An 18365-nucleotide genomic window follows, 5' to 3' on the forward strand; every position below is an offset into this window, starting at 1 on the left:
GGATTATTTTAATTTTTTTTAAAGTTCCATTTAATTAATCTACTGTCTTTTTCACTCAGGAAGTCACATTTGAGCAGAGATCTGAAACGAAAGGAGGGCATCAGCCATACACAGATCAGTAGGAAGAGTGTTCTATGCATAGAGAATAGCTTGTGTGAGGAGCCTGAGGCAGGAAGGAAGCCTGGCATTTCCAGGCAATAGCAAACAGTCAGAGTGGAGTGAGCTGAGAGGGGAAAAGAAGAACGTTTGACGATGAAGTCAGATCAGTGAGCAGCAGTCAGAACACGGAGGGTCTTGACCGGCCATAGTCAAGAGTTCAGATTTTATTCTAAGAGTGACAGGAAGTCATTGGAGGGTTTAACTTGATCTGCTTGATGTTTTGAAGAGGTCTCTCTGGCTGCTGTGTGGAGAACAGCAAGTAGAGGGACACAAGCAGAAGCAGCGAGGCCAGCTAGGAAGCTCCTGCTACAGTCCAGGGGAGAGAGGGTGGAGGCTTGAAATAGGAGAATAGTAGTGGCAAAAATGAGAAATGACCGAATTCAGATATGCTTTAAGGGTAGAGCTGACTGGACTTGCTCATGAGTTAGATGTGAGGTGTGAGGAAAGAGAGGAGTCAAGAATGATTCCCATTAGACTATGGGCTCCTCGAGGACTGGAAATCTGTCTTATTTATCTCCATATCTTCAATGTCAATGCCAGTACCTTGCCTTGTCTGAAAGAACATAGGATTTGGAATCAAGTGAGACCTGAGTTCACATACTACCCCAGTACTTTCTGGCTGAAAGACTTTATTTAACCTCTTTTGAATGTCAGCTTCCTCTTCTATAAGTTACAATCATAAATTGTGCATAAGTTACAGTCGTTGAGAATCTGGTAGGCAGCAAGTATGCAACAAATATAGAGTTAATGTTTTTGTGAAGTACTCAATAAGTATTTACTTGGTAGACAACACAGGCCCTGCATTTAATTCACCAACGGCTGAGGTCCTTTGCTCTCAATCCCCATTTCCTCCCTTTCTCCATCCAACACTGGTGCCCAGAGTTCCACAGCTTTCTTGCCTACTCCAAACAAAGAAGTTCTTTAGCTCTCCTCATGTGAGGGAATTCCAAACGGTTCAACTCAAAACCAAAACCTAAAGGAGTTCAACTCTTGAAATTACATTTCATCATAGTGTAAATTGCCTAGAATAAAGTTTCTCAGACGCTTCCTTAGTAATAAGTAATTCTGTAGGGCAGAATCTCAAAAGAGGACTCCAGAAGTCAAAAAAATCATACAAGCCATCTTTGGAGGTTAACAAAATAGGAAACACTCCATGACATAATGTTCTGTCATGGTTCCTCAGAAACAAACAAGCAAAACTACCATTATTTAACTGCAAACTTCAAATTGCTATTTAATTTTTGCCTTGTATCTCTTAATCTTTTTTGTGTGTGTGTGAGGAAGATCAGCCCTGAGCTAACATCCATACCAATCCTCCTCTTTTTGCTGAGGAAGACTGGCCCTGAGCTAACATCCATGCCTATCTTCCTCCACTTTATGTGGGATGCTGCCACAGCATGGCCTGACAAACGGTGCGTCAGTGCGCACCCCGGATCCGAACCTGGGATCTGAACTCGAGCCGTCAGCAGGGGAGCACGAGCACTTAACCGCTGCACCACCTGGCCGGCCCCCGTGTATCTCTTAATCTTAATTCCAAAGTTGGAATACAAATAAGATAAAAATAAATGAGAATATGAATTTTGCTTAATTTTCAATAAAGAAATACATTTTAAGCCTCCTGTTTCTTTTTGATACATTACAGATATTCTCTTCTACTGCCGTTCCAAGCGCCTGTTCCCACTAATTTAAAAACCTATTCTCAGTAGCCTATTTTGAGCAGCTATTTTCTGCCCTATGTGAAAAAAAAAGCAGATTTATTTTGATATATTTTCAAGGGGAATGAGGAAAATTGTGAATGAGAAAGAGCATCGAGCAACAAAGTAAATGATACATAAATCATTTATTTGCCAAATATTTGAATTTTGTGTGTCGTCAAGATACTCCCCTGGGGGAGGTGATAGTCTTGATATTTCATCAAATCAGAAACATTTTTTTTTACACATTGGCTATTTATCTGTAATCAAAACAAAGTAAAAATACACTTTTTCTGCTAAGATTCTAGTAGTCAAAGTATTTCAATACAGTTCTTCCTAAAGCTGAGTTACTGCTCATTAATATTGACATTTGACATCAAGAAAAACTTGCTCACTATTTTCGAGATGAACCTGCAAAATCAAGTGGGTTTGTTTTTACAAGGAAACAGGAAGTTTTACCTCTAATGCGAAACTGTGCTGCCCGAGTTCTACGTAGAGGAGTCCACGATTAATGAAGGTATTTAACGTCACAGTTTCTCCAGCATCAAGAAGAAGCACAATTCCATAATCTGTTAATGCCTAAAAATAAAACACTCACTGACAGCCTGGATTCACCACCTTAGAGCCTTACTACATCGGCCACACACGCACAAATGTGTTTATGCCCAAACTAAGACCTCATATTTAGTTCTTTAATTTGACTTCTAGTTTATGGCCAAAAATAATCATTTGTTACATTTAAAGGGTCCCCTGAACTAAATATTATGGACGCTACCACTTTTTAGTAAGTGGTACGCACTGTGCCTGCACCTCACATGTCATCTGTGAATCATCCTAAACATTTTTATTGTCTGTGGTGGGAAGAGGGGACCCGACACCCTTCCCCCACCCCTTACTTTCACCAAATGACTGTCAATATTAAAACAGAGCACTTGTTACCTTCTGAAATTTAATTTCTTTTTAGCGTTTTATTGTTTTCCTCACTGAAACCTAAGTTTTATGGAGGCAGAGCTTATCCATTTTGTCCACCACTGCAAAGCCCGTAATGAGCACCGTGCCTGCCCATAACAGGCACTCAATAAACTTTTGCTGAATGAACAAACCCTGAATCAATGAAAATGGATCTTAATTAACAAATAAGCACTTGTTGGAAAATTACTTCAAAATATTTTGATAGGTATACTCGCTTTTTTAAGATATTAGTCTAAGCTGAAAATTAATCAACTTTCTCCATTACTTTTATCTTTTCTCTTCATTCAGTGAATAAACAAGTTTCTACTGGTCATCTACTCTACACCAGGTACTAGGAGCATCCCAAATTTGAGTTGCAGCTGAATCTCTTAACTGGTTTTCCTACTGCATATTTTGTCCAAAAGAGCCATATGGTTTCATTAGAAAAGGGCCAAATCTTACATGCCTATAACACAGGCTAACAGAAAATGCAAATAAATAGTATTTTACTATGTGCTCATTGGTCCTCCTCCAGTGTTTCATGATTAGGGACTCAAGTGTCTAAAAGAATTGTACAATTAAAGATTCTATAATGTACTTTGTGGCCTAATTATAAATAAACATGGTCAGGGCTGTAAAAATAATTCATAATACTTGTAAAAACAGAACAAAACGAGAATGTTGGTACTTTTTCTTTCACAGAATCGCAGAATGTGAAACCTGTCAGATGCCTTAGAGACTCACTAAACAGCTGAATATGTGACACAAGAGGAAACGAAGGCTGGGAAGTGAGACTCCATGAAGGTCAATGAGCGGGATTTGTATCATGCCTCTGCTATTATTACTAGCTTTTCAGTCTTGGGAAAGTTACTTAACACTAAGCCTCAATTTCTTCATCTGCAAAATTGGGATATTAATAATTCATCACCTTGTTGTAAGGGTCCACTTAAAGATATTTTGATGGTATGCTGGGAAAGCGTTTAGCCCAGTGCCTGTCACACAATAGCCCTAAGTAAGTGGTAACTGTTATTATTTTTATTAGTATGGAGTGGTAGGAACCAGAATTCACCTTTTCTTAATTTTTATGAAACCATATCTTGGGAGAATGCCTTAGTTCATTTTCTGCAGAAAGTTTCTTGGGTACTCTCAGTCAGGAATGCTGAGAAACAGGTGGAGGTAGATAAAGAGGGAGGAGGTGACACTGTTAAGTGACATCCGGTCCACAAGCTGGATGTCAGCTGGTTTTACAAAGCCACCTAAAGACTGTTAACCAGAAGCAAACAAACCTGGGAACACCAATAGAGGTCTACTCCCTGTGTGACTTGGATGTGTTTCTAACCTCTCCCTACTTCCATTTCCTCATCTGTAAAATGAGTTGATTGGATGAAATGCGTTGGGTACGTGGCAGCTCTAAAATAGCCAATACGTTATTTTTCCAGTTAGGTCTCTATTTAGGTAGTTTTTCATTTTCCTTATTCATAGAGCAGTGGCTCTGTTACCTATCAGAGATAACAAAAATGGAAGTTCCCTGCCCCCACCTAGCCCATTGTGTGCAGCCTCAGAGTTACCCAGAAAAGGCAGGAGTGGGGGTGGGGAGGGGGGTCGTCAAAGACGCCTGCTGTGCAGGTTACTCTGATAAATGACCCTTTAATTAGCTCCTAGAATCTTAACAACTCCTTTGTTAAAAATTAGTTATTCATTTGTCAACATTTCTGGAGGAAACCTGATAGTCTGGTTACTAGGAATTTTACATTCTCTTAGGTAGAAACAATGTTTCTCAACTTCTCTTCCACAGCAAATAAATTTCTAAATCTCTAAATGTTTTAAACAGATTTAACTGTCCAAATTTCAAGGAGATTGAGGGAGTGTGTCCACACAGAACAGCAGGAACGTGATGTGTTCTTCTTCAGGAAGGCTTCATTGACGGTGGAAGTGGATAGAAACAAGGAAGGGAGGCAAGTGGACAACTGAGAAAGAGAAGCAAGAGGGTGGCCAGAGCACTGAGACCACAGACCAGCTGGCCGGTGAGGAATCTTGACTGAAAAAGGACCAAACCGACAGGCGGAGGGAGGAGAGGGGCAAGATTAGCAAATAAGAAGAGGGGTTGCACAGGTAGAAGCTGGATGAGGACAGCTAGAGAAAAAGGTGTGCTGTGGCCGTCAGTTAGGGCTTCGAGATGCACAGGCAATCCTGGTCCCTGGTCCTGGAGTTGGAAACCATCACTCAAACCCGCTGCTGTGTCTGTGATCTGAGCACTGTACAAAAAATACCTCAACATACTGTTCTAGCCAATGTTGAGATTCTGAAGCAACAGTATTGCTGGGGTTCACTGCTTAAAAATTCTGCAGGCAGTGTGTATCAGTAGAAACATTTAGTCAAGTGAGAATTATGTACTGTATTTTAATTTATATATGCCTTTCAATGCTTATAAAAGCATTGTAAAATTAATTTTTCATTTGGCGTTGCAGATATTGTTTAAGAAAATTTAGTGAGCACTAACAAAGAAATTAAGTATTCTTTGAAACAGTTCTTTGGTTTCTCAAGGTTTTGGTGTGTCTGTAATTCCACAGGAATTATTTTTCAAAATTATAACAGAAATAATAAGGAAATACTTTACACACGCTTTACATGTGTTTACAAATGCTTGATCGTGTTTTTACTAAACTGGGCGTCTTACCATTCGAAGTTCACTTATCTTGGTGTAACATAAGGCTCGGTTATAAAAGGCTATGTAACTGTTCTTGTCCATGTTGATGGCTATAGTCAAATCTGTAATGGCCAGCTTATAGGTCTACAAAGAAAAAATAATTAGGTGAGAAGGGTTAATCATAATGGACTAAAATTTAATTGTAAAATAAATTCTTGATTCTATCCGAGTTTTTGCACACTCATTTAACCATTCTGTGTATCATCCATGAAATTAAGATAATCAAGCTAATCCTTCCCAGAATTAACTAAGAAGATCTCTTGGTAGGAATAATTATTCGAGTTTCTCTTACCTGCAAATAAAATTGAATATATAAACAACTTTAATTTAGACGATTATCTCATAGCCAATGTTGCTATACAGCAAGGAGAAAATTATACATCTTATTGGCAAGAGAGAAGCAAGCCACATTCACCCAGCACACATTCACCAGAGCCTGCTTGCTTCTGTCGCTTGTACCCTCACGTCACATAATCGTCATGTTTTCTACCCACGTTCTCTTTTGCTCCCTCTCTGATGCTCCTCTGATACCCTAGATCATCCATTTCTATAGATAGTAATTTTCATGGAATTAACACGTAATGCAAGGACTTACCTTTGCTTTAAGGTATTATTTGCAAAATATTTCATATGAAATAGCTACAAAGAAAGGTCAGAAAAGAATAGTAGAGAGAAACAAAGTATTCCATATAGTATCAGATATCAATGGTGCTGCTCACACCCTCAGATCCAGTAATTTCTGTTTAGAAATCAATCATAAACTCAAGCAATGATTTTGTTCTCAGTGTGTATAACTGTATTATTTAAAACAGTAAAAAATTTAAAACAACTCAAATGTCCAACAATAAAGTAGTTAAGGGGCCGGCCCCGTGGCTTAGTGGTTAAGTGCGCTCGCTCCGCTACCGGCAGCCCAGGTTCGGATCCCAGGCGCGCACCAATGCACCGCTTCTCTGGCCAAGCTGAGGCCTCATCCCACATACAGCAACTAGAAGGATATGCAACTATGACATACAACTATCTAGTGGGGCTTTGGGGAAAAAAAAGGAGGAGGATTGGCAATAGATGTTAGCTCAGTGCCAGTCTTCCTCAGCAAAAAGAGGAGGATTAGCATGGATGTTAACTCAGGGCTGATCTTCCTCACACACACAAAAAAAGTAGTTAACAATAAAGTAGGGTGAATCTTATGTAGTAATTAAGACTGGTATCTTCAAAGATTAAGTGCAAGAAGCAAGGCACAACAGAAATTATATAAGCAGCATAATCCCAATTTTGGAAAATATGTATCATATATTATTAGAAGAAAAAAAATGACAATGCAAATGCACCAAAATGCTCCCAGGAATTTTCATTTGACGTTGGGATAATAGGTGATTTTAATCTTCTCCTTTATTTATTACTGTATTTTCCAAATTCTCTACAATGAATATACACTACTTTCTTAATAAAAATAAATTATAAGGCTATTTAAAATGTATATGTCAAAAATAAACATCACTATGTTGTGAAAAACTATGGACTGAAATCCCCTTTGATGTGTAAGTGTAAAGTGCTGTATGTAGCTCAGCAGTTCATACCAGGTCCACGGTGATTCGTCTCTCAGAGAAAAGAAAGGGAAGTGCGTCCCTACTCGGCATGGGAGCATCCGCCCACTCTCAAATTTCAGGGAACAAGGCAGGAAATCGCCCTACCTTGTTGTAGTATTTCAGGACTCCTCGGTAGATGTAGGCACGCACACTCTGAGGATAAATTTTGATGGCCTCATTACAATTCAAGATCGCTTTGGAGTATCTGCCTTTCAGACCATAGAAGGCTACTCGGCTTAAATATGCCTTTTCAGAGAAAGAGAGGAGGAAAGCAGGAACGGATGTCTTAGTAAAAGCATCAATTCTACCAAAATATATGGTAGTTTGCACAAATCTATGCCACCCAAAATAGTATAAAATATAGTCTTTTTTCCCACTCTCTTTTATTATAAAAAATTTCAAACACACAGAATAATTGAAAGAATAGTACAATGAGCACCCATATGCCTACCACCTGGATTCAATAATTATTAACCTTGTGTAATATTTGTTGTATCTTTTTCTTCTGACATATTTGAAACTAAGTTGTAGACATCATTATGCTTCACCCCAAGCCTTCCAGTATGCATCTCCTGTGAAAAAGACATTCTCCTACACAACCACACTACCATTATACATCTAAGAAAATTAATAGTATTTCCCTAAAGTCATGTAATATTTATTCCATATTCAAATTTCATAGACTTTTAAAATCAGGATCCAATCAAGCTTCACCTATTGAATTTTGTGTTGTCTCCATAGTCTCTTATAAGACAGGAATAAATGTGTTAGCAAAACAATTTTATAGTATATAAAATTATAATTATTAACAGCTTCATCAAAATATTAACAATATTTATATACATCACAATTCACAAAGCACTTTTACGTATATAATATCCCTGCTGGAAATAATATTTTTAGTTCAAGGGGAAATACAGATGTATGGATTATCAAAATGGATTATTATAGTTAGCTGAAAAGTAGGTATAAGTAACTGATTGTTGCTAACTAATAACAACAACATATAAAGGATTTAATAGTTTTAGCAAATTTAACACACTCTCCAAATCACTGCAATTGTTCATTTAAGTACCTGGTAATGTTTTGGATTGAGGGTAATTGCACGATTAAAATCCAGAATCGAGTTATCCTTGTGGAGTTTTACCTTACAAAGCCCACGTTGATAAAATCCTTCTGCAAAATCAGGATTTGCTTTCACAGCTTTTGTAAAAGAATCAAAAGCCTAGAAGAGTATATTGTTAAAAAGAAAATCATTTAGTGAGTAGAATATATTAATTTAAAATGTTAATAAATTACAGTATATAACTATTGTTGAAAAGTTTTCCCTCTTTTTTGGTGATTTTAAATACATTTCTCCCAGAGAACCTTGTGGAGCAAAGAAAAGTTATATTTATGAACAAGTCAGGTTTATTATTATAATTTACAGGTCCCCTTACTCCCAGACTAATGTCTACATAATCCATGTTGTTAGATTACAATACTTTTGGAGGTGTAATTTTAAGTGTTATTCTTCATATTGTGTTTCTTCAAAGAAATCACAACCAGTACATTTTATTCCATGAGCATCCAAGAACCATAGCGGATACTATGAAATTTCAGAACAACAGAAATCCAAAATTTTTCTCAACATTGTAAAGCAAAGCTGAGTTTGCTCTGTTTGTCTGAAAGTGCTAAGGACATGAGATTTGTAATTAACCTTATATTTATTGGAATTTCTTTATGAAACAACTAATCAAATGCAACTCTTTTTCAAGGCTATGGAGATGCAAGTTTTGGACACTGTTCACCTCTATGAATATAAGTACTGAAATGGTGTGTGTGTGTGGAGATGGAGTTGTGGAATATCCAACATTAGCCATTGGAAAATATTAATTATTTTACATATTTATCATATCATTTGACAATTTTGTGGAATATCCAACATTAGCCATTGGAAAATATCCATTATTTTACATATTTATCATATCATTGACAATTTTGAAGTGGAAAATTGTGTAAGATAGCCTAATACTGGATAAATACATAACAACTGAATCAACCAGTTTTCAATGAACCTGGCTATCTTAATAACCAATTTCAATCTGATTTGAATTGTTCAGTTGTCAATAAGATAAATCAGTGTCCTAATCATTTTCCGTTTATTCTACATTACACTGAAGCACTCAATTTAAAGTACTTAGAATTTAATAAGTAAATTCATATTAATGTGATGAAATTATTTTGCTATAGTAATTTCTTACAGTTAGATTTATTGTTTTGGTGGGAAATACACATTAGTCTTTAGAATATTTTTAACAAACAAGCATCAAATAAAATGTGTTGAATAAATAAAATCATGTAGTAGTATTGCAGTGTGCAGACTGTAAGAAGCCAAGCTTTCCAAGTAGCTTGGGTCTAGTCACTCACCGCATAGGTGGCTTCAGAAATGGATCTGAATGCAAGCAATTTCTAAAATCACAAATAACCTATGCTCCTAAATACACAAAATACCATTTGTAAGTTGCCTTCCTCCATGTAACAAAGACCCAAGTTATACAGACAGTCTGCTGAAGCCGCTACGGCATTTGGTCCTTTATCCGAATGAGAAAAAACTTCCAACGCCTTTTTAAGCATTCTCATAGCTTCCTGTAACGGTAAAAAAAAACAAAAAAACTGGTCGGGGAGAATGTCTCTGTCTCATTTTCATTTAATATAACAGCCTTAAATGTCAGAAGGAATCCTGAGCACACTGCCCCACTCTCATTCCCCATGAGGACACAGAGGCCCGGTAAAGGCTCAGATCTTGTCGGGGCGCGACAAGAGGCCCCGCGCAGAGTCCGACGGCAGCGAGTCCCACACCGGGGCCTGCCCTACCAGCTGGTGCTTAAGCAGGCTCACGCACATGGACTTTTGGAACTATAATTTCTAAATTCTAAAGGATATTTTCTTGTATTCTTAAAACAGACTTAAGTTTATAGACTAGTTTATGGCCAATTTCCTAGTAATTTCCTGAAGGGAATACTGGGCAGCTATTAGGTAGTAAAAGATCTCCAATGATAAGGTCTGATGGGGTTTTAATCAACCTTTATTTTGTCCTGCTGTGCTCTTAATGGGGTTGCACTGACACCAGGAAATAAACTAACATCAAAAATCACCTATTTAGACTACCTAGTCAAAATAGTTGAAACTCATTAATGAAAAAAATTTTCAATTTTCCAGATAGGAATGCCTTTTCATAATTACTTAATCAATGTATACATATACACAGAAAGACAAACACAAGTGACTTTTTAGCCCATTTCTTAATTATATTAAATTGCTAAAGAAAAAATGAGATTTAACTTGGGTATGCTAAGTGTCCTTTGTGTCCCCCTGCAGCATTTACTCTGCATGTTTACAGCCCACCTCAACATCCATCCTTCCATCCTGTCTCAACATCCATCCTCCCAGCCTCACTCTCAACATCCATCCTCCCATCCTCACTCTCAACACCCATCCTCCCATCCTCACTCTCAACACCCATCCTCCCATCCTCACTCTCAACACCCATCCTCCCATCCTGTCTCAACACCCATCCTTCCATCCTCACTCTCAACATCCATCCTTCCATCCTGTCTCAACACCCATCCTCCCATCCTCACTCTCAACACCCATCCTCTCATCCTCACTCTCAACACCCATCCTCCCAGCCTCACTCTCAACACCCATCCTCCCAGCCTCACTCTCAACACCCATCCTCCCATCCTCACTCTCAACACCCATCCTCCCAGCCTCACTCTCAACACCCATCCTCCCATCCTCACTCTCAACACCCATCCTCCCAGCCTCACTCTCAACACCCATCCTCCCAGCCTCACTCTCAACATCCATCCTCCCATCCTCACTCTCAACACCCATCCTCCCATCCTCACTCTCAACACCCATCCTCCCAGCCTCACTCTCAACACCCATCCTCCCATCTTCACTCTCAACACCCATCCTCCCATCCTCACTCTCAACACCCATCCTCCCAGCCTCACTCTCAACACCCATCCTCCCATCCTGTCTCAACATCCATCCTCCCATCCTCACTCTCAACACCCATCCTCCCAGCCTCACTCTCAACATCCATCCTCCCATCCTGTCTCAACATCCATCCTCCCATCCTCACTCTCAACACCTATCCTTCCATCCTCACTCTCAACACCCATCCTCCCATCCTCACTCTCAACATCCATCCTCCCATCCTCACTTTCAACATCCATCCTCCCATCCTCACTCTCAACATTCATCCTCCCATCCTCACACTCAGCACATGACCTTGCCATAGAAAAAAACCATCACCATCTCAATTTCCCTCTTTTTTACTTTTCGATGTATCTATATCTTCCTCCACTTCCATCTTTTTCCCTCCTGTCTTTGAATGGTTTCCTTTCTTCTCCTTTTCAGAGCTAACTCCTCAAGCTGTGTCCCTGACCCCAGTTCCTACTCTCCCCTGAGCACAACCTGTTATTTCCTTCCTTTTTCGGCTATCTGCCTCTGCACTGTCTCCTTGAGTCCATAAAGTCTTCTATCTCATTTAAATTAAAATGAACACATCTTCACTTTCCCCTGCTTCCTCCTCTAGCCAGATGTCCAGGTCTCTGTCCTTCACTGTTTTGAAAAGTCTCCTCAGGAGGCTCTGGAGGGTCTTGCAGGTAAGGCATAGATACATTCTGACAATAGTATTGCAGCTGCTGTATAGATAAAAGCTTGGAAGAGTGCAACACTGTTGCTCTAACTCAAGCAAAATAAAAATATGTTTGGACTAGGAGAATGACTGTAGAAATAGAGAAAGGAAGTGGATTTGAGAGATATTTAGAAAGTGGAACCAAGAGAACATCACTTGAGTGGAAGGGGACAAACAAAGGTGACCCCAGGTTTCTAGCAGAGCAACCAGGGCACAGGGGGGAGATTAAGGTAAATATAAGAGTATTCCTAAAAGGAATTCACTATCAGAAAGGTGTCTGTTCTCCCTAAAATAATCTAGGGATTCAATACAATTCAATCAAAATTCCAACGGGGTTTTTGATGGATCATGACAAGCTGAATTTAAAATGTATATGGAAGGGGGCGGAGTCAAGATGGCGGCGTAGGCAGGCTCTGAACTCACCTCCTCCCGTGGACACAGCCAATTTACAACTACTCGTGGAAAAATTACCCCTGAGACAGAACTGAAAACTGGTAAGAGGAACTCCTGCAACAACGGACAATCCTAACTGAGGTGGAAGAGGCAGAGACTCCCTTCCGGAGAGGAAAAACGCCGCCTTCACAAGCCGCCAGCTTCACGGCCGCCGGGAGCAGCTCACAGGTGCGCAGCCTCCCTGGAGGCGCGGGGCCCTGAGCCGGGGAGCGCCCCCGCTGTGGGCATTTTGTGGACCCAGCACAATCAACACCAGCGGCATAATATCTGACTGTGCCTGCTACCAAAACACTGGGGAGCACCCCCAGAAAACCCGGTTCACAAAGAAACTAAAACTGGCTCTTAAAGGGCCCGCGCACAAACTCACCCGTTCCAGAAAGCATCCTAAAATCACCAGAAAAGAAAGGTGCACAGTGCTTTGGTGACAAGAGACTCAACTAATAGGCCCTGAGTGCATCTCGGTGAGGGGTGAGACCTCTCCAGGGACTGGGACATTGGCGGCGGCCATTGTTGTGGCCTGGTGTGAGCGTGCTGACACAGACGCCATTGGAGTTCTCCCTGAGGCCAGCTAGCCCAGGGTCTGCTCCACCCGTTAGAGCACCCATTTAATCCAGCTCAGCCAGGGCAGGCAGCCCACCCTAGAGACTGGCCCCACCCAACAACAAGCCCTCAGGCAACATGTGGGCCTGCATAGATTGGTGACTAGATTCTCTGCAGCCTGGCAACTGAGCCGACTTGAACAGGGCAGGGTGTGCACAAGGAGTGGGTGGAGAGTGTGGGGCAGTGGCGGAGTGTGTGGGGCTCCCACTGTGGAGAGACTGGGTCCGCTTGGGGAGGTCGGGGCGCTCACACGGGGCAGGATTGTGTTGACTGTGTGTGTGGACCTGTGGGCAACAGGGCTTGTCAGCTGCAGAAGACTTGTGCTTCTCAAAGACCCACATAGGAGGTTTGCCCCACCTTCCAAAGCCTGAAACAATTGGGTGTTCCTGTGCCTGAGGCCAGCCCCACCCAGCTGCAATCCTCAGAGAGCTGACAAGAGACATAATAGGCTAGAGGTTTGCAGCAATTGTAAGGCCCTGAGCCTAACAACCTGCCACGCTGGGGGCCTACTCAGTTAAAAGAAATACTGCAACACAAATGTGGTATTAGAACTTACAGCCAACTGTGCTGGGGCTCCCCACACCTGATAAAGAGACTGAAGGGCCCACAACAACTACAAGCAGCTGAGCATTACAACAGCTGGCCAGGAGCATAACTCAGCCTCCCTGGGCACCTATAGGGAGAGCTAACAGGCCACAATAGAAGGACACACGTAGCCCACATAGGGGCCACCCCTGGAACATTGAGAACTGAGGGAAGCACACTGGAAGCCTCCTAAGGCATCACTTACATAAGGTCACCTATCCAAGAGCAGGAGACGTCGCTGACCTACCTAATACATAGACACAAGCACAGGGAAAGAGGCAAAATGAGGAGGCAAAAGAATACATTCCAAGTAAGGGAACAGGACAAAACCCCAGAAAAGGAACTAAGTGAAACAGAAATGAGCAACCTACCCAACAGAGAGTTCAAACTAACAGTGTTAACGATGCTCACTGATCTGGGGAGAAGAATAGATGAACTCAGTGAGAATGTCAACAAAGAAATGGAAGATATAAAAAAGAAACAATCAGAAATGAAGACTACAATACTGGAAATGAAAAATTCATTAGAGGGACTCAAAAGCAGAGTAGAGGATACAGAAGAACGGATCTGTGAGCTGGAAGAAAGACTAGAAGAAATTACCCAAGGTGAACAGGTAAAAGAGAAAAGAATTAAAAAGAGTGAGGACAGTCTAAGGGACCTCTGGGACAACATCAAGCGCACTAACATCCGTGTTATAGGTGTCCCGGAAGGAGAAGAGCGAGACAAGGGGACAGAGAATCTATTTCAAGAAATAATAGATGAAAACTTCCCTAACCTAAGGAAGGAAACAGAATCCAGGTACAGGAAGCACAGAGAGCCCCAAACAAGATAAACCCAAAAAGGCCCACACCAAGACACATCATAATCAAAATGTCCAGAATTAAAGACAAAGAGAGAATCCTAAAAGCCGCAAGAGAATGTCAAGTTACATACAAAGGAAACCCCATAAGGCTATCAGCTGACTTCTCAGCAGAAACCTTACAGGCTAGAAGAGAATGGCATGATATATTTAAAGTGCTAAAAGGAAAAAACTTACAGCCAAGAATACTCTACCCAGCAAGGTCATCATTCAAAATGGAAAGAGAGATCAAAATTTACCCAGATAAACAAAAATAAAAGGAGTTTGTCACCAAGAAACCAGTGCTACAAGAAATGTTAAAGGGACTGATTTAAGGGGAAAAGAGAAGACCACAAATAGCAAAAATTATCTATTTCCATGATTAGAACGTAATGGATACAAATGCACAAAAAAGAGGTTAGATATGATATTAAAAACATAAAAGGAGGGAGGAGGGGAGTTAAAGAGTAGATCTTTCAGACAGAGGTCAAACTAAAGTGACCATCAATTCTGTATAGAAGAAGTAAGGAACAGAGAATGACTGCTAAAACACTGAGGAAAAAAAAAAAGTTAAAAAATGGCAGTAAGTACATACTTATCAATAGCTACTTTAAATGTCAATGGACTAAATGCTCCAATTAAAAGGCATAGGGTGGCTGACTGGATAAAACAACAAGACCCATATATATGCTGCATACAAGAGACACACTTCAGACCTAAAGACACTCACAAACTGAAAGTGAAGGGAGGGAAAAAGATACTCCACGCAAATGGCAATGAAAAGAAAGCTGGGGTAGCAGTACTCATATCAGACAAAATAGACTTTAAAACAAAAACTGTAAAAAGAGACAAAGAAGGGCATTACATAATGATCAAGGGAACAATCCAACAAGAAGATATAACACTTGTAAATATCTACGCACCCAATGTAGGTGCACCCAAATATATAAAGCAATTATTAACAGACATAAAAACAGAAATAGACAGTAACACAATAATAGTAGGGGACTTGAACACTCCACTTACACCAACGGATAGATCATCCAAACAGAAGATCAATAAGGAAACATTGGCCTTAAACGACACACTAGAACAGATGGACCTAGTAGATATATACAGAGCATTCCATCCAAAAACCGAAGAATACACGTTCTTTTCAAATGCACATGGAACATTCTCCAGGATTGATCACATATTAGGCCACAAAACAAGTCTCCATAAATTTAAGAAGATTGAAGTAATACCAAGCATCTTTTCTGACCACAACGGTATGAAACTAGAAATCAACTATAGGAAGAAAATCGGAAAAGCCACAAATATATGGAGATTAAACAAATGGCTACGGAACAACGACTGGGTTAACGAAGAAATCAAAGAAGAAATCAAAAAATACCTGGAGACAAATGAAAATGAAAATATGACATGCTAGAATTTGTGGGATACAGCAAAAGCGGTTCTAAGAGGGAAGTTTATAGCGATACAGGCCTATCTCAACAAACAAGAAAAATCTCAAATAAACAATCTAACAATGCACCTAAAGGAACTGGAAAAAGAAGAACAAACCAAGCCCAAACTCAGTAGAAGACGGGAAATAATAAAAATCAGAGCAGAAATAAATGAAATAGAGACCAAAAAAACAATAGAAAAAATTAATAAAAACAAGAGCTGGTTCTTTGAAAAGATCGACAAAATTGACAAACCTTTAGCTAGACTCACCAAGAATAAAAGAGAGAAGGCACAAATAAGTAAAATCAGAAATGAAAGAGGAGAGGTTACAACAGACACCTCAGAAATACAAAAGATTATAAGAGAATACTATGAAAAGCTATATGCCAACCAATTCGACAATCTGGAAGAAATGGATAAATTCTTAGAATCATACAACCTTCCAAAACTGGATCAAGAAGAAGTAGAGAATTTGAATAGACCAATCACCAGTAAGGAGATCGAAACAGTAATCAAAAACCTCCCCCAAAATAAAAGTCCGGGACCAGACGGCTTCCCTGGTGAATTCTACCAAACATTCAAAGAAGACTTAATACCTATCCTTCTCAAACTCTTCCAAAAAATTGAGGAGAGGGGGAAGCTCCCTAACTCATTCTACGAAGCTGACATTACCCTGATAGCAAAACCAGACAAGGACAACACAAAAAAAGAAAATTACAGGTCAATATCACTGATGAACATTGATGCGAAAATCCTCAACAAAATACTAGCAAATCGCATACAACAATACGTTAAAAAGATTATACACCATGATCAAGTGGGATTTATTCCAGGGATGCAGGGATGGTTTAACATTCGCAAATCAATCAACATAATACACCACATTAATAAAATGAAGAACAAAAATCACATGATCATCTCAATAGATGCAGAGAAAGCATTTGACAAGATACAGCATCCATTTATGATAAAAACTCTGAATAAAATGGGGATAGAAGGAAAGTACCTCAACATAATAAAGACCATATATGACAAACCCACAGCTAATATCATCCCCAATGGTGAAAAACTGAAAGCTATCCCTCTAAGAACAGGAACCAGACAAGGATGCCCACTGTCACCACTCCTATTTAACATAGTACTGGAAGTCCTAGCCAGAGCAATCAGGCAAGAGAAAGAAATAAAAGGGATCCAAATTGGAAAGGAAGAAGTGAAACTGTCACTATTTGCAGATGACATGATTGTATATATAGAAAACCCTAAAGAATCCACCAGAAGACTTTTAGAAGTAATAAACGAATATGGTAAAGTTGCAGGATACAAAATCAACATACAAAAATCAGTTGCATTTCTGTACACTAACAACGAAGTAGCAGAAAGAGAAATTAAGAATACCATCCCATTTACAATTGCAACAAAAAGAATAAAATACCTAGGAATAAACTTAACCAAAGAGGTGAAAGATCTGTACACCGAAAACTATAAAAATTGCTGAAAGAAATTGAAGACACAAAGAAATGGAAAGATATTCCGTGCTCTTGGATTGGAAGAATTAACATAGTTAAGATGTCCATACTTCCTAAAGCCATCTATAGATTCAATGCAATCCCTATCAAAGTTCCAACAACATTTTTCACAGAAATAGAACAAAGAATCCTAAAATTTATATGGAACAACAAAAGACCCCGAATAGCTAAAGGAATCCTGAGAAAAAAGAACAAAGCTGGAGGTATCACACTCCCTGATTTCAAAATATACTACAAAGCTATAGTAACCAAAACAGCATGGTACTGGGACAAAAATACACACACAGATCAATGGAATAGAATCGAAAGCCCAGAAATAAACCCACATGTCTATGGACAGCTAATCTTTGACAAAAAAGCCAAGAACATACAATGGGGAAAAGAAAGTCTCTTCAACAAATGGTGTTGGGAAAACTGGATAGCCACGTGCAAAAAAATGAAAGTAGACCCTTACCTTACACCATACACAAAAATTAACTCCAAATGGATTAAAGACTTGAATGTAAGACCTGAAACTATGAAACTTCTAGAAGAAAACATAGGCAGTACGCTCTTCGACATCGGTCTTAGCAACATCTTTTCAAACACCACATCTGACCGGGCAAGAGAAACAATAGAAAAAATAAACAAATGGGACTACATCAAACTAAAAAGCTTCTGCACAGCAAAGGAAACCATCAACAAAACGAAAAGACAACCTAACAATTGGGAGAAGATATTTGCAAACCATACATCTGATAAGGGCTTAATCTCCAAAATATATAAAGAACTCATGCATCTCAACAACAAAAAAACTACCAACCCAATTAAAAAATGGGCAAAAGACCTGAACAGACATTTCTCCAAAGAAGATATACAGATGGCCAACAGACACATGAAAAGATGTTCAAAATCACTAACTATCAGGCAAAGGCAAATCAAAACTACAATGAGATATCACCTCACACCCGTCAGAATGGCTATAATTAACAAGACAGGAAACAACATGTGTTGGAGAGGATGTGGAGAGAAGGGAACTCTCATACACTGCTGGTGGGAGTGCAAACTGGTGCAGCCACTATGGAAAACAGTATGGAGATTCCTCAAAAAATCAAAGATAGAACTACCATATGATCCAGCTATTCCACTGCTGG

At 39.6% G+C, this 18365-nt stretch overlaps 1 protein-coding gene across 2 annotated transcripts in view; it reads right to left on the reverse strand.

Moving 5' to 3' along the window:
• The window catches only part of TTC6 (tetratricopeptide repeat domain 6), a 194293-nt gene that overhangs the window by 24591 nt on the left and 151337 nt on the right, over window positions 1-18365 (reverse strand). Inside the window, exons 21-25 of one of the 2 annotated variants that reach the window (XM_058540688.1) lie at window positions 9588-9722; window positions 8170-8319; window positions 7200-7340; window positions 5482-5595; window positions 2313-2432 (exon numbers count right to left, since the gene is read on the reverse strand). In XM_058540688.1, coding sequence (XP_058396671.1) covers window positions 2313-2432; window positions 5482-5595; window positions 7200-7340; window positions 8170-8319; window positions 9588-9722 — 660 coding nt within the window. The remainder of the gene's footprint in view (window positions 1-2312; window positions 2433-5481; window positions 5596-7199; window positions 7341-8169; window positions 8320-9587; window positions 9723-18365) is intronic. The other variant, XM_058540689.1, reaches the window with a different exon arrangement.

The sequence above is a fragment of the Diceros bicornis genome, chromosome 5 (assembly GCF_020826845.1).
Source record: "Diceros bicornis minor isolate mBicDic1 chromosome 5, mDicBic1.mat.cur, whole genome shotgun sequence".
Classification (NCBI taxonomy): Eukaryota; Metazoa; Chordata; class Mammalia; order Perissodactyla; family Rhinocerotidae; genus Diceros; species Diceros bicornis.